This window comes from Xiphophorus couchianus, chromosome 23 (genome assembly GCF_001444195.1).
Source record: "Xiphophorus couchianus chromosome 23, X_couchianus-1.0, whole genome shotgun sequence".
In the NCBI taxonomy this organism is placed as follows: Eukaryota; Metazoa; Chordata; class Actinopteri; order Cyprinodontiformes; family Poeciliidae; genus Xiphophorus; species Xiphophorus couchianus.
The window spans coordinates 13,059,627-13,076,961 of NC_040250.1; the positions used below are offsets into that span (position 1 = coordinate 13,059,627).

At 42.2% G+C, this 17,335-nt stretch overlaps 1 protein-coding gene and 30 non-coding genes across 31 annotated transcripts; all 31 read left to right on the forward strand.

The window, feature by feature from the left end:
* The first annotated feature begins 279 nt into the window (after positions 1–279).
* On the forward strand, positions 280–352 carry trnaf-gaa (transfer RNA phenylalanine (anticodon GAA)). The gene has a single exon. It is a non-coding gene; the product is annotated as a tRNA-Phe (tRNA).
* Positions 353–584: 232 nt separating this feature from the next.
* On the forward strand, positions 585–657 carry trnaf-gaa (transfer RNA phenylalanine (anticodon GAA)). The gene has a single exon. It is a non-coding gene; the product is annotated as a tRNA-Phe (tRNA).
* A 245-nt stretch (positions 658–902) lies between these two features.
* LOC114139646 (vegetative cell wall protein gp1-like) lies at positions 903–3,753 on the forward strand. The gene is made up of 6 exons (XM_028009686.1): positions 903–1,220; positions 1,632–1,781; positions 1,887–1,973; positions 2,097–2,222; positions 2,380–2,578; positions 3,746–3,753. Exons 2-6 carry the CDS (start codon positions 1,632–1,634, stop codon positions 3,751–3,753), a joined length of 570 nt encoding a protein of 189 aa, XP_027865487.1. The 5' UTR covers positions 903–1,220.
* Positions 3,754–4,451: 698 nt separating this feature from the next.
* trnaf-gaa (transfer RNA phenylalanine (anticodon GAA)) lies at positions 4,452–4,524 on the forward strand. Its single transcript has one exon. It is a non-coding gene; the product is annotated as a tRNA-Phe (tRNA).
* A 237-nt stretch (positions 4,525–4,761) lies between these two features.
* Positions 4,762–4,834, forward strand: trnaf-gaa (transfer RNA phenylalanine (anticodon GAA)). Its single transcript has one exon. It is a non-coding gene; the product is annotated as a tRNA-Phe (tRNA).
* Positions 4,835–5,070: 236 nt separating this feature from the next.
* Positions 5,071–5,143, forward strand: trnaf-gaa (transfer RNA phenylalanine (anticodon GAA)). The gene has a single exon. It is a non-coding gene; the product is annotated as a tRNA-Phe (tRNA).
* An 872-nt stretch (positions 5,144–6,015) lies between these two features.
* trnaf-gaa (transfer RNA phenylalanine (anticodon GAA)) lies at positions 6,016–6,088 on the forward strand. The gene has a single exon. It is a non-coding gene; the product is annotated as a tRNA-Phe (tRNA).
* Positions 6,089–6,649: 561 nt separating this feature from the next.
* On the forward strand, positions 6,650–6,722 carry trnaf-gaa (transfer RNA phenylalanine (anticodon GAA)). Its single transcript has one exon. It is a non-coding gene; the product is annotated as a tRNA-Phe (tRNA).
* An 850-nt stretch (positions 6,723–7,572) lies between these two features.
* trnaf-gaa (transfer RNA phenylalanine (anticodon GAA)) lies at positions 7,573–7,645 on the forward strand. The gene has a single exon. It is a non-coding gene; the product is annotated as a tRNA-Phe (tRNA).
* Positions 7,646–8,211: 566 nt separating this feature from the next.
* trnaf-gaa (transfer RNA phenylalanine (anticodon GAA)) lies at positions 8,212–8,284 on the forward strand. The gene has a single exon. It is a non-coding gene; the product is annotated as a tRNA-Phe (tRNA).
* Positions 8,285–8,515: 231 nt separating this feature from the next.
* trnaf-gaa (transfer RNA phenylalanine (anticodon GAA)) lies at positions 8,516–8,588 on the forward strand. The gene has a single exon. It is a non-coding gene; the product is annotated as a tRNA-Phe (tRNA).
* A 231-nt stretch (positions 8,589–8,819) lies between these two features.
* On the forward strand, positions 8,820–8,892 carry trnaf-gaa (transfer RNA phenylalanine (anticodon GAA)). Its single transcript has one exon. It is a non-coding gene; the product is annotated as a tRNA-Phe (tRNA).
* Positions 8,893–9,144: 252 nt separating this feature from the next.
* trnaf-gaa (transfer RNA phenylalanine (anticodon GAA)) lies at positions 9,145–9,217 on the forward strand. The gene has a single exon. It is a non-coding gene; the product is annotated as a tRNA-Phe (tRNA).
* Positions 9,218–10,380: 1,163 nt separating this feature from the next.
* Positions 10,381–10,453, forward strand: trnaf-gaa (transfer RNA phenylalanine (anticodon GAA)). Its single transcript has one exon. It is a non-coding gene; the product is annotated as a tRNA-Phe (tRNA).
* A 231-nt stretch (positions 10,454–10,684) lies between these two features.
* On the forward strand, positions 10,685–10,757 carry trnaf-gaa (transfer RNA phenylalanine (anticodon GAA)). Its single transcript has one exon. It is a non-coding gene; the product is annotated as a tRNA-Phe (tRNA).
* Positions 10,758–10,988: 231 nt separating this feature from the next.
* On the forward strand, positions 10,989–11,061 carry trnaf-gaa (transfer RNA phenylalanine (anticodon GAA)). Its single transcript has one exon. It is a non-coding gene; the product is annotated as a tRNA-Phe (tRNA).
* Positions 11,062–11,606: 545 nt separating this feature from the next.
* Positions 11,607–11,679, forward strand: trnaf-gaa (transfer RNA phenylalanine (anticodon GAA)). Its single transcript has one exon. It is a non-coding gene; the product is annotated as a tRNA-Phe (tRNA).
* Positions 11,680–11,915: 236 nt separating this feature from the next.
* On the forward strand, positions 11,916–11,988 carry trnaf-gaa (transfer RNA phenylalanine (anticodon GAA)). Its single transcript has one exon. It is a non-coding gene; the product is annotated as a tRNA-Phe (tRNA).
* A 541-nt stretch (positions 11,989–12,529) lies between these two features.
* On the forward strand, positions 12,530–12,602 carry trnaf-gaa (transfer RNA phenylalanine (anticodon GAA)). Its single transcript has one exon. It is a non-coding gene; the product is annotated as a tRNA-Phe (tRNA).
* Positions 12,603–12,838: 236 nt separating this feature from the next.
* trnaf-gaa (transfer RNA phenylalanine (anticodon GAA)) lies at positions 12,839–12,911 on the forward strand. Its single transcript has one exon. It is a non-coding gene; the product is annotated as a tRNA-Phe (tRNA).
* A 566-nt stretch (positions 12,912–13,477) lies between these two features.
* trnaf-gaa (transfer RNA phenylalanine (anticodon GAA)) lies at positions 13,478–13,550 on the forward strand. The gene has a single exon. It is a non-coding gene; the product is annotated as a tRNA-Phe (tRNA).
* Positions 13,551–13,781: 231 nt separating this feature from the next.
* On the forward strand, positions 13,782–13,854 carry trnaf-gaa (transfer RNA phenylalanine (anticodon GAA)). The gene has a single exon. It is a non-coding gene; the product is annotated as a tRNA-Phe (tRNA).
* A 231-nt stretch (positions 13,855–14,085) lies between these two features.
* Positions 14,086–14,158, forward strand: trnaf-gaa (transfer RNA phenylalanine (anticodon GAA)). Its single transcript has one exon. It is a non-coding gene; the product is annotated as a tRNA-Phe (tRNA).
* A 252-nt stretch (positions 14,159–14,410) lies between these two features.
* On the forward strand, positions 14,411–14,483 carry trnaf-gaa (transfer RNA phenylalanine (anticodon GAA)). The gene has a single exon. It is a non-coding gene; the product is annotated as a tRNA-Phe (tRNA).
* A 236-nt stretch (positions 14,484–14,719) lies between these two features.
* trnaf-gaa (transfer RNA phenylalanine (anticodon GAA)) lies at positions 14,720–14,792 on the forward strand. The gene has a single exon. It is a non-coding gene; the product is annotated as a tRNA-Phe (tRNA).
* A 231-nt stretch (positions 14,793–15,023) lies between these two features.
* Positions 15,024–15,096, forward strand: trnaf-gaa (transfer RNA phenylalanine (anticodon GAA)). The gene has a single exon. It is a non-coding gene; the product is annotated as a tRNA-Phe (tRNA).
* Positions 15,097–15,327: 231 nt separating this feature from the next.
* Positions 15,328–15,400, forward strand: trnaf-gaa (transfer RNA phenylalanine (anticodon GAA)). The gene has a single exon. It is a non-coding gene; the product is annotated as a tRNA-Phe (tRNA).
* A 231-nt stretch (positions 15,401–15,631) lies between these two features.
* Positions 15,632–15,704, forward strand: trnaf-gaa (transfer RNA phenylalanine (anticodon GAA)). The gene has a single exon. It is a non-coding gene; the product is annotated as a tRNA-Phe (tRNA).
* A 545-nt stretch (positions 15,705–16,249) lies between these two features.
* trnaf-gaa (transfer RNA phenylalanine (anticodon GAA)) lies at positions 16,250–16,322 on the forward strand. The gene has a single exon. It is a non-coding gene; the product is annotated as a tRNA-Phe (tRNA).
* A 236-nt stretch (positions 16,323–16,558) lies between these two features.
* trnaf-gaa (transfer RNA phenylalanine (anticodon GAA)) lies at positions 16,559–16,631 on the forward strand. The gene has a single exon. It is a non-coding gene; the product is annotated as a tRNA-Phe (tRNA).
* A 566-nt stretch (positions 16,632–17,197) lies between these two features.
* trnaf-gaa (transfer RNA phenylalanine (anticodon GAA)) lies at positions 17,198–17,270 on the forward strand. The gene has a single exon. It is a non-coding gene; the product is annotated as a tRNA-Phe (tRNA).
* The last annotated feature ends 65 nt before the right edge of the window (positions 17,271–17,335 follow it).

A 17,335-nucleotide genomic window follows, 5' to 3' on the forward strand; every position in this document is an offset into this window, starting at 1 on the left:
ACCATCCGATCTAAATTTAAGAGACCTTTCTCCCATTTCAACCTGTATTGCTGCTGTTCAAATGTCTTAAACGCAAAAGTAAAGATACTTAAAATTTGATATTGAATAGCATTTAAATTAACTCTGCTGAAAATTATATTCAACACAACTCTTTCCTATTTTAGCAAAATCTTTCCTGTCATCAGACAACCAGCTTTCATCGCTCCATTATCACTAATCTTGGCTAATGCCCCATTGGCAAGCCCCAAAATCCCTATGCGGTTTTGCACAGAACACCTGGCCGAAATAGCACAGCTGGGAGAGCGTCAGACTGAAGATCTGAAGGTCCCTGGTTCAATCCCGGGTTTCGGCAAGAGTTCTTAATGTGAACAATTTGCCCAAAACCATCTAAGATAACTATGATATTGGTTGAGGTCAAGCATTAACGATGAGGCCTCGTTATATTCAACACTACGATTTCTTGTTTTAGGTAAACTATTTCTATCATCAGACAACTAGCTTTCATCGCTCCATTATCACTAATCTTGGCTAATTCCCCATTGGCAAGCCCCAAAATCCCTATGCGGGTTGGCACAGAACACCTGGCTGAAATAGCTCAGCTGGGAGAGCGTCAGACTGAAGATCTGAAGGTCCCTGGTTCAATCCCGGGTTTCGGCAAGAGTTCTTAATGTGAACAATTTGCTCACAACCATCTAAGATAACTATGATATTGGTTGAGGTCGAGCATTACCAATAAGGCCTCGTTATATTCAACACAACTCTTTCCTGTTTTAGCAAAATCTTTCCTGTCATCAGACAACTAGCTTTCATCACTCCATTATCACTATTTTCAACTTATGCCCCATTGGCAAGCCCCAAAATCGATTGGTGTGCGGTTTGGCACAGAAGACATGGCCGAACGGTTTAGCCAATGTCGTACCGCCTCATAATGGACCGAGCCTATCAATGTCCGCGCTCACAATGGAAATCGGCCAATCACCGTGGCGACATGCGAACCTATCAATGTCCGCGCTCACAATGGAACATTGCCAATCACCGTGACCCCTCCCTCCCTCAGACGCCCTCACGCCCCCCACCACCACAAACAAAACAAATTTCGAATTTTATTTTTAAAAATAAAAACCGTTGGAAGATTCTGAAAGTCAGATGTCAGTAGCCTAGCTTCGTTGAAGAAGGATTCGTCATCACATCATTGATCTCTCGACCTAAACGATCTTGCTGTGAGTACCCATTAATATTGTTTATTGTCTGTTGTCGTTCAAACAGATTTCGTATTTATAATTGTACATCAGCTAAAATAATATATTGTGGGTTAAATAAAAGGGCGACATAATGATGTCATGTTCTGAGTGCAAGAGTAAGGACACATTTTATTTTATAATATAGTAGTAACATTTTAAGTTAAAATGTAAATGCATACATAGATATCAACCTATATATAGACCAACCTCGATCGATCGATCGATCGAGGTTTATAGTTTTTTTTTTTTACCTCATCATAATTAGCACAGAAAACTATGGCTTTGATTTTACTTTTAAATGCTTTTATGTCATACCCATTGTTAGTTGTGCACAAAGTGCATCATTAGTTTATGGAATTTGATTCTGCTAATTCCCAATGTTATCTTCAGATGAGCACCAAGCCAAAGAGCCACAAAGGTATGGGGGATGGGGAGTGGATGGCAAGGCTTAAGGCATTTGCCAGCACTGGGGTTTGGCCTTCCAATGCAGGGAATAGACCAGCCCCAAGGCAGAAGAAATGGCATGATATCTATCAGAAGGTAAAGTGAAGTCACTGTTTCATTCACTTGTGTGTGTAGATATGTTTATAAAAAAGGACAGACTTGAGTAGCTGTCATTAATAAGATTATGTTACACTGTTTCAGATAGAAAAATGCCCCATGCAAGTTCGGGGACAGACCACCCTTTTTGGAGCGTCTGTCACTTGTGACTGTGGCTTTCACACTGTTAAAGTAAGCTGGTTTAAAATAATATCTAATAACAATCACTTCTTAGTCAAATTTGATGCTATGTCTTGTCTCTTGCAATTCTGGTGAATGGTGACTTTTATACTTAAAATATCTTTGTTTTGGTAGCCTGCACTGCAGCCTCCTTCTGCACCTCCTTCTTTGACCCCACAGTCTGTGGGTTCACAATCTAATTCTGGAGATACAGCAACAGCCACCCGCTGTTTCCTGAGGTCCCCTCCATCTTTGTCAAGGGTAAATGTTCTTGTTTGTTTGCTCAATACTTTATATTATTGATTCTGTCTTGGCAACAAACTATAATAGTTTTTGAACAAAACATTTTCTTGTGCTTATTTTGATGTAGTGATTTATAAAGTATATACTTCACATGATTGTACATTTCTCGTTTCAGTTCACTAAGTCCTATTTTGGGGGTTCTCTTTCGGATTCAGTGAAGCCAAACTTGGTGGCCCGGAAGACACCGAGTCCCTCTCCATCCTCTGTGAGGAGCCCAAGTCCCTCTCCATCCTCCGTGAGGAGCCCAAGTCCCTTTCCATCCTCCGTGAGGAGCCCAAGTCCCTTTCCATCCTCTGACACAGCCAATATAGAGGGCAAATTTACTGTCCCTCTAATGAAAGTCTCACTAAAGAGCAGTGGCTGGAACAAATTAAAAAGAAAAAATAAACATTTTCTTTATTTTAAATAACTTCACTGTATATAAGTTTTATTTAGTTCATAGTGTGTTTATTTTGTTTTGGGTTAATGATACAGATATTTATTCTTATTGTCATTGTGTACACAAAGTAATTCAACAAACCATACAGTAAAAGGATTTAAGTCCTTCAGCAAACCACAAATTTCTTGGTTAAGAAAAAGAAATGGGAGACTTCAATGGAAATGTGTTGCATCCAAATGCTACAATGTTTTGGGACTAACTAAAAATGTTTAATTCACTGTCTTAATTGTTGAATAAATATTTGGTTCTTTTAAACCGATAAGGTCTATGGTCTTTTGTGAGTAAATATTAGCTGCTTCAAATTCTGAATTATTGGTAATTTAAGCATACACTAGAAAAAAGATATCATTCACTTCACTCAAAGTACTTTAGGAAAGACACTTGCAATTTTAGTTTCAGTCACTGTTTTGCTGTGAAAAATGAAAATAAGCACTGGGTATGATTAAGGACATTAAAATATACATCAAGTATATAGTATACAGTATAATTTAACACATTAATTTGAATATATCAGAATAAAAAAGCAAAATTAATTAAGCAATTCAAAGTTTTAAAAAGAAAGCCTTTTATGACAAGTGTTGGGTTTTAGTTTACAGTACTACACTATCTGTACAAAAAAGCATTTAAAATGTTTTCAAGATACAAAAAAACAGCCGTTACTTCATAACACTTAAACATTAATTGTGGGAAATCTTTTCACTAAAACATAGTATGGCGACTGGTAGGATCGAACTCGGGACTCTGGGATCGTCCTCACTCTTCCCCTTTCTTCTCCCCTCCCTTTCTTCCCCCTTCCTTCCTTTCTTTCCCCCCAAAGCAGACTATTGTTCCCCAACTTTAGCTCAGCTGGGAGAGCGTCAGACTGAAGATCTGAAGGTCCCTGGTTCAATCCCGGGTTTCGGCAAGAGTTCTTAATGTGAACAATTTGCCTAAAACCATCTAAGATAACTATGATATTGGTTGAGGTTGAGCATTACCAATAAGGCCTGGTTATATTCAACACAACTCTTTCCTATTTTAGCAAAATCTTTCCTGTCATCAGACAACTAGCTTTCATCGCTCCATTATCACTATTTTCTACTTATGCCCCATTGGCAAGCCCCAAAATCGATTGGTGTGCGGTTTGGCACAGAAGACATGGCCGAAATAGCTCAGCAGGGAGAGCGTCAGACTGAAGATCTGAAGGTCCCTGGTTCAATCCAGGGTTTTGGCAAGAGTTTTTAATGTGAACAATTTGCCCAAAACCATCTAAGATAACTATGATATTGGTTGAGGTAGAGCATTACCAATAAGGCCTCATTATACGCAACGCTTTCTTGTTTTAGGTAAACTATTTCTGTCATCAGACAACTAGCTTTCATCACTCCATTATCACTAATCTTTTCTAATGCCCCATTGGCAAGCCTCCAAATCCATTGGTGTGCGGTTTGGCACAGAAGACATGGCCGAAATAGCTCAGCCGGGAGAGCGTCAGACTGAAGATCTGAAGGTCCCTGGTTCAATCCAGGGTTTTGGCAAGAGTTTTTAATGTGAACAATTTGCCCAAAACCATCTAAGATAACTATGATATTGGTTGAGGTCGAGCATTACCAATGAGGCCTCGTTAAACGCAACGCTTTCTTGTTTTAGGTAAACTATTTCTGTCATCAGACAACTAGCTTTCATCACTCCATTATCACTATTTTCCACTTATGCCCCATTGGCAAGCCCCAAAATCGATTGGTGTGCGGTTTGGCACAGAAGACATGGCCGAAATAGCTCAGCTGGGAGAGCGTCAGACTGAAGATCTGAAGGTCCCTGGTTCAATCCCGGGTTTCGGCAAGAGTTCTTAATGTGAACAATTTGCCCAAAACCATCTAAGATAACTATGATATTGGTTGAGGTCGAGCATTACCAATAAGGCCTCGTTATACTCAACGCAACGCTTTCTTGTTTTAGGTAAACTATTTCTGTCATCAGACAACTAGCTTTCATCACTCCATTATCACTAATCTTGTCTAATGCCCCATTGGCAAGCCCCAAAATCGATTGGTGTGCGGTTTTGGCACAGAAGACATGGCCGAAATAGCTCAGCTGGGAGAGCGTCAGACTGAAGATCTGAAGGTCCCTGGTTCAATCCCGGGTTTCGGCAAGAGTTCTTAATGTGAACAATTTGCCCAAAACCATCTAAGATAACTATGATATTGGTTGAGGTCAAGCATTACCAATAAGGCCTCGTTATATTCAACGCAACGCTTTCTTGTTTTAGGTAAACCATTTCTGTTATAACTCAACTAGCTTTCATCACTCCATTATCACTATTTTCTACTTATGCCCCATTGGCAAGCCCCAAAATCGATTGGTGTGCGGTTTGGCACAGAAGACATGGCCGAAATAGCTCAGCTGGGAGAGCGTCAGACTGAAGATCTGACGGTCCCTGGTTCAATCCCGGGTTTCGGCAAGAGTTCTTAATGTGAACAATTTGCCCAAAACCATCTAAGATAACTATGATAGTGGTTGAGGTCAAGCATTAACAATGAGGCCTCGTTATATTCAACGCAACGCTTTCTTGTTTTAGGTAAACCATTTCTGTCATCAGACAACTAGCTTTCATCACTCCATTATCACTATTTTCTACTTATGCCCCATTGGCAAGCCCCAAAATCGATTGGGTAAACCTTGGCCGATATAGCCATGCGGTTTGGCACAAAAGACATGGCCGAAATAGCTCAGCTGGGAAATCGTCAGACTGAAGATCTGAAGGTCCCTGGTTCAATCCCGGGTTTCGGCAAGAGTTTTTAATGTGAACAATTTGCCCAAAACCATCTAAGATAACTATGATATTGGTTGAGGTTGAGCATTACCAATAAGGCCTCGTTATATTCAACACAACTCTTTCCTATTTTAGCAAAATCTTTCCTGTCATTAGACAACTCACTTTCATCGCTCCATTATCACTAATCTTGGCTAATGACCCATTGGCAAGCCCCAAAATCCCTATGCGGTTTGGCACAGAAGACATGACCGAAATAGCTCAGCTGGGAGAGCGTCAGACTGAAGATCTGAAGGTCCCTGGTTCAATCCTGGGTTTCGGCAAGAGTTCTTAATGTGAACAATTTGCCCAAAACCATCTAAGATAACTATGATATTGGTTGAGGTCGAGCATTACCAATAAGGCCTCGTTATATTCAACACAACGCTTTCCTGGTTTAGCAAAATCTTTCCTGTCATCAGACAACTAGCTTTCATCACTCCATTCTCACTATTTTCAACTTATGCCCCATTGGCAAGGCCCCAAAATCGATTGGTGTGCGGTTTGGCACAGAAGACATGGCCGAAATAGCTCAGCTGGGAGAGTGTCAGACTGAAGATCTGAAGGTCCCTGGTTCAATCCCGGGTTTCGGCAAGAGTTCTTAATGTGAACAATTTGCCCAAAACCATCTAAGATAACTATGATATTGGTTGAGGTCAAGCATTACCAATAAGGCCTCGTTATATTCAACACAACTGTTTCCTGTTTTAGCAAAATCTTTCCTGTCATCAGACAACTAGCTTTCATCGCTCCATTATCACTAATCTTAACTAATGCCCCATTGGCAAGCCCCAAAATTGATTGGTGTGCGGTTTGGCACAGAAGACACGGCTGATATAGCTCAGCTGGGAGAGCGTCAGACTGAAGATCTGAAGGTCCCTGGTTCAATCCCGCGTTTCGGCAGGAGTTCTTAATGTGAACAATTTGCCCAAAACCATCTAAGATAACTATGATAGTGGTTGAGGTCAAGCATTAACAATGAGGCCTCGTTATACGCAACGCTTTCTTGTTTTAGGTAAACCATTTCTGTCATCAGACAACTAGCTTTCATCACTCCATTATCACTATTTTCTACTTATGCCCCATTGGCAAGCCCCAAGATCGATTGGGTAAACCTTGGCCGATATAGCCATGCGGTTTGGCACAGAAGACATGGCCGAAATAGCTCAGCTGGGAGAGCGTCAGACTGAAGATCTGAAGGTCCCTGGTTCAATCCCGGGTTTCGGCAAGAGTTATTAATGTGAACAATTTGCCCAAAACCATCTAAGGTAACTATGATAGTGGTTGAGGTCAAGCATTAACAATGAGGCCTCGTTATATTCAACGCAACGCTTTCTTGTTTTAGGTAAACAATTTCTGTCATCAGACAACTAGCTTTCATCACCCCATTATCACTATTTTCAACTTATGCCCCATTGGCAAGCCCCAAAATCGATTGGTGTGCGGTTTGGCACAGAAGACATGGCCGAAATAGCTCAGCTGGGAAAGCGTCAGACTGAAGATCTGAAGGTCCCTGGTTCAATCCCGGTTTTCGACAAGAGTTTTTAATGTGAACAATTTGCCCAAAACCATCTAAGATAACTATGATATTGGTTGAGGTTGAGCATTACCAATAAGGCCTCGTTATATTCAACACAACTCTTTCCTATTTTAGCAAAATCTTTCCTGTCATCAGACAACTCACTTTCATCGCTCCATTATCACTAATCTTGGCTAATGACCCATTGGCAAGCCCCAAAATCCCTATGCGGTTTGGCACAGAAGACATGACCGAAATAGCTCAGCTGGGAGAGCGTCAGACTGAAGATCTGAAGGTCCCTGGTTCAATCCTGGGTTTCGGCAAGAGTTCTTAATGTGAACAATTTGCCTAAAACCATCTAAGATAACTATAATATTGGTTGAGGTCGAGCATTACCAATAAGGCCTCGTTATATTCAACGCAACGCTTTCTTGTTTTAGGTAAACCATTTCTGTTATAACACAACTAGCTTTCATCACTCCATTATCACTATTTTTTACTTATGCCCCATTGGCAAGCCCCAAAATCGATTGGTGTGCGGTTTGGCACAGAACACCTGGCCGAAATAGCTCAGCTGGGAGAGCGTCAGACTGAAGATCTGACGGTCCCTGGTTCAATCCCGGGTTTCGGCAAGTGTTATTAATGTGAAGAATTTGCCCAAAACCATCTAAGATAACTATGATATTGGTTGAGGTCGAGCATTACCAATAAGGCCTCGTTATATTCAACACAACGCTTTCCTGTTTTAGCAAAATCTTTCCTGTCATCAGACAACTAGCTTTCATCACTCCATTCTCACTATTTTCAACTTATGCCCCATTGGCAAGCCCCAAAATCGATTGGTGTGCGGTTTGGCACAGAAGACACGGCTGATATAGCTCAGCTGGGAGAGCGTCAGACTGAAGATCTGAAGGTCCCTGGTTCAATCCCGCGTTTCGGCAGGAGTTCTTAATGTGAACAATTTGCCCAAAACCATCTAAGATAACTATGATAGTGGTTGAGGTCAAGCATTAACAATGAGACCTCGTTATATTCAACGCAACGCTTTCTTGTTTTAGGTAAACCATTTCTGTCATCAGACAACTAGCTTTCATCACTCCATTATCACTATTTTCTACTTATGCCCCATTGGCAAGCCCCAAAATCGATTGGGTAAACCTTGGCCGATATAGCCATGCGGTTTGGCACAGAAGACATGGCCGAAATAGCTCAGCTGGGAGAGCGTCAGACTGAAGATCTGAAGGTCCCTGGTTCAATCCCGGGTTTCGGCAAGAGTTATTAATGTGAACAATTTGCCCAAAACCATCTAAGGTAACTATGATAGTGGTTGAGGTCAAGCATTAACAATGAGGCCTCGTTATATTCAACGCTTTCTTGTTTTAGGTAAACAATTTCTGTCATCAGACAACTAGCTTTCATCACTCCATTATCACTATTTTCAACTTATGCCCCATTGGCAAGCCCCAAAATCGATTGGTGTGCGGTTTGGCACAGAAGACATGGCTGAAATAGCTCAGCTGGGAGAGCGTCAGACTGAAGATCTGAAGGTCCCTGGTTCAATCCCGGGTTTCGGCAAGAGTTCTTAATGTGAACAATTTGCCCAAAACCATCTAAGATAACTATGATATTGGTTGAGGTCGAGCAATACCAATAAGGCCTCGTTATACGCAACGCTTTCTTGTTTTAGGTAAACTATTTCTGTCATCAGACAACTAGCTTTCATCACTCCATTATCACTAATCTTGTCTAATGCCCCATTGGCAAGCCCCAAAATCGATTGGTGTGCGGTTTGGCACAGAAGACATGGCCGAAATAGCTCAGCTGGGAGAGCGTCAGACTGAAGATCTGAAGGTCCCTGGTTCAATCCCGGGTTTCGGCAAGAGTTTTTAATGTGAACAATTTGCCCAAAACCATCTAACATAACTATGATATTGGTTGAGGTCAAGCATTTACAATGAGGCCTCGTTATACGCAACGCTTTCTTGTTTTAGGTAAACCATTTCTGTCATCAGACAACTAGCTTTCATCACTCCATTATCACTATTTTCTACTTATGCCCCATTGGCAAGCCCCAAAATCGATTGGGTAAACCTTGGCCGATATAGCCATGCGGTTTGGCACAGAAGACATGGCCGAAATAGCTCAGCTGGGAGAGCGTCAGACTGAAGATCTGAAGGTCCCTGGTTCAATCCCGGGTTTCGGCAAGAGTTATTAATGTGAACAATTTGCCCAAAACCATCTAAGGTAACTATGATAGTGGTTGAGGTCAAGCATTAACAATGAGGCCTCGTTATATTCAACGCAACGCTTTCTTGTTTTAGGTAAACAATTTCTGTCATCAGACAACTAGCTTTCATCACCCCATTATCACTATTTTCAACTTATGCCCCATTGGCAAGCCCCAAAATCGATTGGTGTGCGGTTTGGCACAGAAGACATGGCCGAAATAGCTCAGCTGGGAAAGCGTCAGACTGAAGATCTGAAGGTCCCTGGTTCAATCCCGGTTTTTGGCAAGAGTTTTTAATGTGAACAATTTGCCCAAAACCATCTAAGGTAACTATGATAGTGGTTGAGGTCAAGCATTAACAATGAGGCCTCGTTATATTCAACGCAACGCTTTCTTGTTTTAGGTAAACAATTTCTGTCATCAGACAACTAGCTTTCATCACCCCATTATCACTATTTTCAACTTATGCCCCATTGGCAAGCCCCAAAATCGATTGGTGTGCGGTTTGGCACAGAAGACATGGCCGAAATAGCTCAGCTGGGAAAGCGTCAGACTGAAGATCTGAAGGTCCCTGGTTCAATCCTGGTTTTTGGCAAGAGTTTTTAATGTGAACAATTTGCCCAAAACCATCTAAGATAACTATGATATTGGTTGAGGTTGAGCATCACCAATAAGGCCTCGTTATATTCAACACAACGCCTTCCTGTTTTAGCAAAATCTTTCCTGTCATCAGACAACTAGCTTTCATCACTCCATTCTCACTATTTTCAACTTATGCCCCATTGGCAAGCCCCAAAATCGATTGGTGTGCGGTTTGGCACAGAAGACATGACCGAAATAGCTCAGCTGGGAGAGCGTCAGACTGAAGATCTGAAGGTCCCTGGTTCAATCCTGGGTTTCGGCAAGAGTTCTTAATGTGAACAATTTGCCTAAAACCATCTAAGATAACTATAATATTGGTTGAGGTCGAGCATTACCAATAAGGCCTCGTTATATTCAACGCAACGCTTTCTTGTTTTAGGTAAACCATTTCTGTTATCAGACAACTAGCTTTCATCACTCCATTATCACTATTTTCTACTTATGCCCCATTGGCAAGCCCCAAAATCGATTGGTGTGCGGTTTGGCACAGAAGACCTGGCCGAAATAGCTCAGCTGGGAGAGCGTCAGACTGAAGATCTGAAGGTTCCTGGTTCAATCCTGGGTTTCGGCAAGAGTTCTTAATGTGAACAATTTGCCCAAAACCATCTAAGATAACTATGATATTGGTTGAGGTCGAGCATTACCAATAAGGCCTCGTTATACGCAACGCTTTCTTGTTTTAGGTAAACTATTTCTGTCATCAGACAACTAGCTTTCATCACTCCATTATCACTAACCTTGTCTAATGCCCCATTGGCAAGCCCCAAAATCGATTGGTGTGCGGTTTGGCACAGAAGACATGGCCGAAATAGCTCAGCTGGGAGAGCGTCAGACTGAAGATCTGAAGGTCCCTGGTTCAATCCCGGGTTTCGGCAAGAGTTCTTAATGTCAACAATTTGCCCAAAACCATCTAAGATAACTATGATATTGGTTGAGGTCGAGCAATACCAATAAGGCCTCGTTATACGCAACGCTTTCTTGTTTTAGGTAAACTATTTCTGTCATCAGACAACTAGCTTTCATCACTCCATTATCACTAATCTTGTCTAATGCCCCATTGGCAAGCCCCAAAATCGATTGGTGTGCGGTTTGGCACAGAAGACATGGCCGAAATAGCTCAGCTGGGAGAGCGTCAGACTGAAGATCTGAAGGTCCATGGTTCAATCCCGGGTTTCGGCAAGAGTTTATAATGTGAACAATTTGCCCAAAACCATCTAAGATAACTATGATATTGGTTGAGGTCAAGCATTAACAATGAGGCCTCCTTACATTCAACACTACGATTTCTTGTTTTAGGTAAACTATTTCTGTCATCAGACAACTAGCTTTCGTCACTCCATTATCACTATTTTCTACTTATGCCCCATCGGCAAGCCCCAAAATTGATTGGTGTGCGGTTTGGCACAGAAGACATGGCCGAAATAGCTCACCTGGGAGAGCGTCAGACTGAAGATCTGAAGGTCCCTGGTTCAATCCTGGGTTTCGGCAAGAGTTCTTAATGTGAACAATTTGCCTAAAACCATCTAAGATAACTATAATATTGGTTGAGGTCGAGCATTACCAATAAGGCCTCGTTATATTCAACGCAACGCTTTCTTGTTTTAGGTAAACCATTTCTGTTATAACACAACTAGCTTTCATCACTCCATTATCACTATTTTCTACTTATGCCCCATTGGCAAGCCCCAAAATCGATTGGTGTGCGGTTTGGCACAGAACACCTGGCCGAAATAGCTCAGCTGGGAGAGCGTCAGACTGAAGATCTGACGGTCCCTGGTTCAATCCCGGGTTTCGGCAAGTGTTATTAATGTGAAGAATTTGCCCAAAACCATCTAAGATAACTATGATATTGGTTGAGGTCGAGCATTACCAATAAGGCCTCGTTATATTCAACACAACGCCTTCCTGTTTTAGCAAAATCTTTCCTGTCATCAGACAACTAGCTTTCATCACTCCATTCTCACTATTTTCTACTTATGCCCCATTGGCAAGCCCCAAAATCGATTGGTGTGCGGTTTGGCACAGAAGACATGGCCGAAATAGCTCAGCTGGGAGAGTGTCAGACTGAAGATCTGAAGGTCCCTGGTTCAATCCCGGGTTTCGGCAAGAGTTCTTAATGTGAACAATTTGCCCAAAATCATCTAAGATAACTATAATATTGGTTGAGGTCAAGCATTACCAATAAGGCCTCGTTATATTCAACACAACTGTTTCCTGTTTTAGCAAAATCTTTCCTGTCATCAGACAACTAGCTTTCATCACTCCATTATCACTAATCTTGGCTAATGCCCCATTGGCAAGCCCCAAAATCCCTATGCGGTTTGGCACAGAACACCTGCCCGAAATAGCTCAGCTGGGAGAGTGTCATACTGAAGATCTGAAGGTCCCTGGTTCAATCCTGGGTTTCGGCAAGAGTTCTTAATGTGAACAATTTGCCTAAAACCATCTAAGATAACTATAATATTGGTTGAGGTCGAGCATTACCAATAAGGCCTCGTTATATTCAACGCAACGCTTTCTTGTTTTAGGTAAACCATTTCTGTTATAACACAACTAGCTTTCATCACTCCATTATCACTATTTTTTACTTATGCCCCATTGGCAAGCCCCAAAATCGATTGGTGTGCGGTTTGGCACAGAACACCTGGCCGAAATAGCTCAGCTGGGAGAGCGTCAGACTGAAGATCTGACGGTCCCTGGTTCAATCCCGGGTTTCGGCAAGTGTTATTAATGTGAAGAATTTGCCCAAAACCATCTAAGATAACTATGATATTGGTTGAGGTCGAGCATTACCAATAAGGCCTCGTTATATTCAACACAACGCTTTCCTGTTTTAGCAAAATCTTTCCTGTCATCAGACAACTAGCTTTCATCACTCCATTCTCACTATTTTCAACTTATGCCCCATTGGCAAGCCCCAAAATCGATTGGTGTGCGGTTTGGCACAGAAGACATGGCCGAAATAGCTCAGCTGGGAGAGTGTCAGACTGAAGATCTGAAGGTCCCTGGTTCAATCCCGGGTTTCCGCAAGAGTTCTTAATGTGAACAATTTGCCCAAAACCATCTAAGATAACTATGATATTGGTTGAGGTCAAGCATTACCAATAAGGCCTCGTTATATTCAACACAACTGTTTCCTGTTTTAGCAAAATCTTTCCTGTCATCAGACAACTAGCTTTCATCGCTCCATTATCACTAATCTTAACTAATGCCCCATTGGCAAGCCCCAAAATTGATTGGTGTGTGGTTTGGCACAGAAGACACGGCTGATATAGCTCAGCTGGGAGAGCGTCAGACTGAAGATCTGAAGGTCCCTGGTTCAATCCCGCGTTTCGGCAGGAGTTCTTAATGTGAACAATTTGCCCAAAACCATCTAAGATAACTATGATAGTGGTTGAGGTCAAGCATTAACAATGAGACCTCGTTATATTCAACGCAACGCTTTCTTGTTTTAGGTAAACCATTTCTGTCATCAGACAACTAGCTTTCATCACTCCATTATCACTATTTTCTACTTATGCCCCATTGGCAAGCCCCAAAATCGATTGGGTAAACCTTGGCCGATATAGCCATGCGGTTTGGCACAGAAGACATGGCCGAAATAGCTCAGCTGGGAGAGCGTCAGACTGAAGATCTGAAGGTCCCTGGTTCAATCCCGGGTTTCGGCAAGAGTTATTAATGTGAACAATTTGCCCAAAACCATCTAAGGTAACTATGATAGTGGTTGAGGTCAAGCATTAACAATGAGGCCTCGTTATATTCAACGCTTTCTTGTTTTAGGTAAACAATTTCTGTCATCAGACAACTAGCTTTCATCACTCCATTATCACTATTTTCAACTTATGCCCCATTGGCAAGCCCCAAAATCGATTGGTGTGCGGTTTGGCACAGAAGACATGGCTGAAATAGCTCAGCTGGGAGAGCGTCAGACTGAAGATCTGAAGGTCCCTGGTTCAATCCCGGGTTTCGGCAAGAGTTCTTAATGTGAACAATTTGCCCAAAACCATCTAAGATAACTATGATATTGGTTGAGGTCGAGCAATACCAATAAGGCCTCGTTATACGCAACGCTTTCTTGTTTTAGGTAAACTATTTCTGTCATCAGACAACTAGCTTTCATCACTCCATTATCACTAATCTTGTCTAATGCCCCATTGGCAAGCCCCAAAATCGATTGGTGTGCGGTTTGGCACAGAAGACATGGCCGAAATAGCTCAGCTGGGAGAGCGTCAGACTGAAGATCTGAAGGTCCCTGGTTCAATCCCGGGTTTCGGCAAGAGTTTTTAATGTGAACAATTTGCCCAAAACCATCTAACATAACTATGATATTGGTTGAGGTCAAGCATTAACAATGAGGCCTCGTTATACGCAACGCTTTCTTGTTTTAGGTAAACCATTTCTGTCATCAGACAACTAGCTTTCATCACTCCATTATCACTATTTTCTACTTATGCCCCATTGGCAAGCCCCAAAATCGATTGGGTAAACCTTGGCCGATATAGCCATGCGGTTTGGCACAGAAGACATGGCCGAAATAGCTCAGCTGGGAGAGCGTCAGACTGAAGATCTGAAGGTCCCTGGTTCAATCCCGGGTTTCGGCAAGAGTTATTAATGTGAACAATTTGCCCAAAACCATCTAAGGTAACTATGATAGTGGTTGAGGTCAAGCATTAACAATGAGGCCTCGTTATATTCAACGCAACGCTTTCTTGTTTTAGGTAAACAATTTCTGTCATCAGACAACTAGCTTTCATCACCCCATTATCACTATTTTCAACTTATGCCCCATTGGCAAGCCCCAAAATCGATTGGTGTGCGGTTTGGCACAGAAGACATGGCCGAAATAGCTCAGCTGGGAGAGCGTCAGACTGAAGATCTGAAGGTTCCTGGTTCAATCCTGGGTTTCGGCAAGAGTTCTTAATGTGAACAATTTGCCCAAAACCATCTAAGATAACTATGATATTGGTTGAGGTCGAGCATTACCAATAAGGCCTCGTTATACGCAACGCTTTCTTGTTTTAGGTAAACTATTTCTGTCATCAGACAACTAGCTTTCATCACTCCATTATCACTAACCTTGTCTAATGCCCCATTGGCAAGCCCCAAAATCGATTGGTGTGCGGTTTGGCACAGAAGACATGGCCGAAATAGCTCAGCTGGGAGAGCGTCAGACTGAAGATCTGAAGGTCCCTGGTTCAATCCCGGGTTTTGGCAAGAGTTCTTAATGTGAACAATTTGCCCAAAACCATCTAAGATAACTATGATATTGGTTGAGGTCGAGCATTACCAATAAGGCCTCGTTATACGCAACGCTTTCTTGTTTTAGGTAAACTATTTCTGTCATCAGACAACTAGCTTTCATCACTCCATTATCACTAATCTTGTCTAATGCCCCATTGGCAAGCCCCAAAATCGATTGGTGTGCGGTTTGGCACAGAAGACATGGCCGAAATAGCTCAGCTGGGAGAGCGTCAGACTGAAGATCTGAAGGTCCCTGGTTCAATCCCGGGTTTCGGCAAGAGTTCTTAATGTGAACAATTTGCCCAAAACCATCTAAGATAACTATGATATTGGTTGAGGTCGAGCAATACCAATAAGGCCTCGTTATACGCAACGCTTTCTTGTTTTAGGTAAACTATTTCTGTCATCAGACAACTAGCTTTCATCACTCCATTATCACTAATCTTGTCTAATGCCCCATTGGCAAGCCCCAAAATCGATTGGTGTGCGGTTTGGCACAGAAGACATGGCCGAAATAGCTCAGCTGGGAGAGCGTCAGACTGAAGATCTGAAGGTCCATGGTTCAATCCCGGGTTTCGGCAAGAGTTTATAATGTGAACAATTTGCCCAAAACCATCTAAGATAACTATGATATTGGTTGAGGTCAAGCATTAACAATGAGGCCTCCTTACATTCAACACTACGATTTCTTGTTTTTGGTAAACTATTTCTGTCATCAGACAACTAGCTTTCGTCACTCCATTATCACTATTTTCTACTTATGCCCCATCGGCAAGCCCCAAAATTGATTGGTGTGCGGTTTGGCACAGAAGACATGGCCGAAATAGCTCACCTGGGAGAGCGTCAGACTGAAGATCTGAAGGTCCCTGGTTCAATCCTGGGTTTCGGCAAGAGTTCTTAATGTGAACAATTTGCCTAAAACCATCTAAGATAACTATAATATTGGTTGAGGTCGAGCATTACCAATAAGGCCTCGTTATATTCAACGCAACGCTTTCTTGTTTTAGGTAAACAATTTCTGTTATAACACAACTAGCTTTCATCACTCCATTATCACTATTTTCTACTTATGCCCCATTGGCAAGCCCCAAAATCGATTGGTGTGCGGTTTGGCACAGAACACCTGGCCGAAATAGCTCAGCTGGGAGAGCGTCAGACTGAAGATCTGACGGTCCCTGGTTCAATCCCGGGTTTCGGCAAGTGTTATTAATGTGAAGAATTTGCCCAAAACCATCTAAGATAACTATGATATTGGTTGAGGTCGAGCATTACCAATAAGGCCTCGTTATATTCAACACAACGCTTTCCTGTTTTAGCAAAATCTTTCCTGTCATCAGACAACTAGCTTTCATCACTCCATTCTCACTATTTTCAACTTATGCCCCATTGGCAAGCCCCAAAATCGATTGGTGTGCGGTTTGGCACAGAAGACATGGCCGAAATAGCTCAGCTGGGAGAGTGTCAGACTGAAGATCTGAAGGTCCCTGGTTCAATCCCGGGTTTCCGCAAGAGTTCTTAATGTGAACAATTTGCCCAAAACCATCTAAGATAACTATGATATTGGTTGAGGTCAAGCATTACCAATAAGGCCTCGTTATATTCAACACAACTGTTTCCTGTTTTAGCAAAATCTTTCCTGTCATCAGACAACTAGCTTTCATCGCTCCATTATCACTAATCTTAACTAATGCCCCATTGGCAAGCCCCAAAATTGATTGGTGTGTGGTTTGGCACAGAAGACACGGCTGATATAGCTCAGCTGGGAGAGCGTCAGACTGAAGATCTGAAGGTCCCTGGTTCAATCCCGCGTTTCGGCAGGAGTTCTTAATGTGAACAATTTGCCCAAAACCATCTAAGATAACTATGATAGTGGTTGAGGTCAAGCATTAACAATGAGACCTCGTTATATTCAACGCAACGCTTTCTTGTTTTAGGTAAACCATTTCTGTCATCAGACAACTAGCTTTCATCACTCCATTATCACTATTTTCTACTTATGCCCCATTGGCAAGCCCCAAAATCGATTGGGTAAACCTTGGCCGATATAGCCATGCGGTTTGGCACAGAAGACATGGCCGAAATAGCTCAGCTGGGAGAGCGTCAGACTGAAGATCTGAAGGTCCCTGGTTCAATCCCGGGTTTCGGCAAGAGTTCTTAATGTGAACAATTTGCCCAAAACCATCTAAGATAACTATGATATTGGTTGAGGTCG

Bases quoted from the DNA above. Each gene is read 5' to 3' on its own strand.
- LOC114139646 (XM_028009686.1), top strand. From the start codon at position 1,632: ATGAGCACCAAGCCAAAGAGCCACAAAGGTATGGGGGATGGGGAGTGG. The intron at 1,782-1,886 runs GTAAAGTGAAGT...ACACTGTTTCAG, and splicing joins GGCATGATATCTATCAGAAG to ATAGAAAAATGCCCCATGCA. The intron at 1,974-2,096 runs GTAAGCTGGTTT...TTGTTTTGGTAG, and splicing joins GTGGCTTTCACACTGTTAAA to CCTGCACTGCAGCCTCCTTC.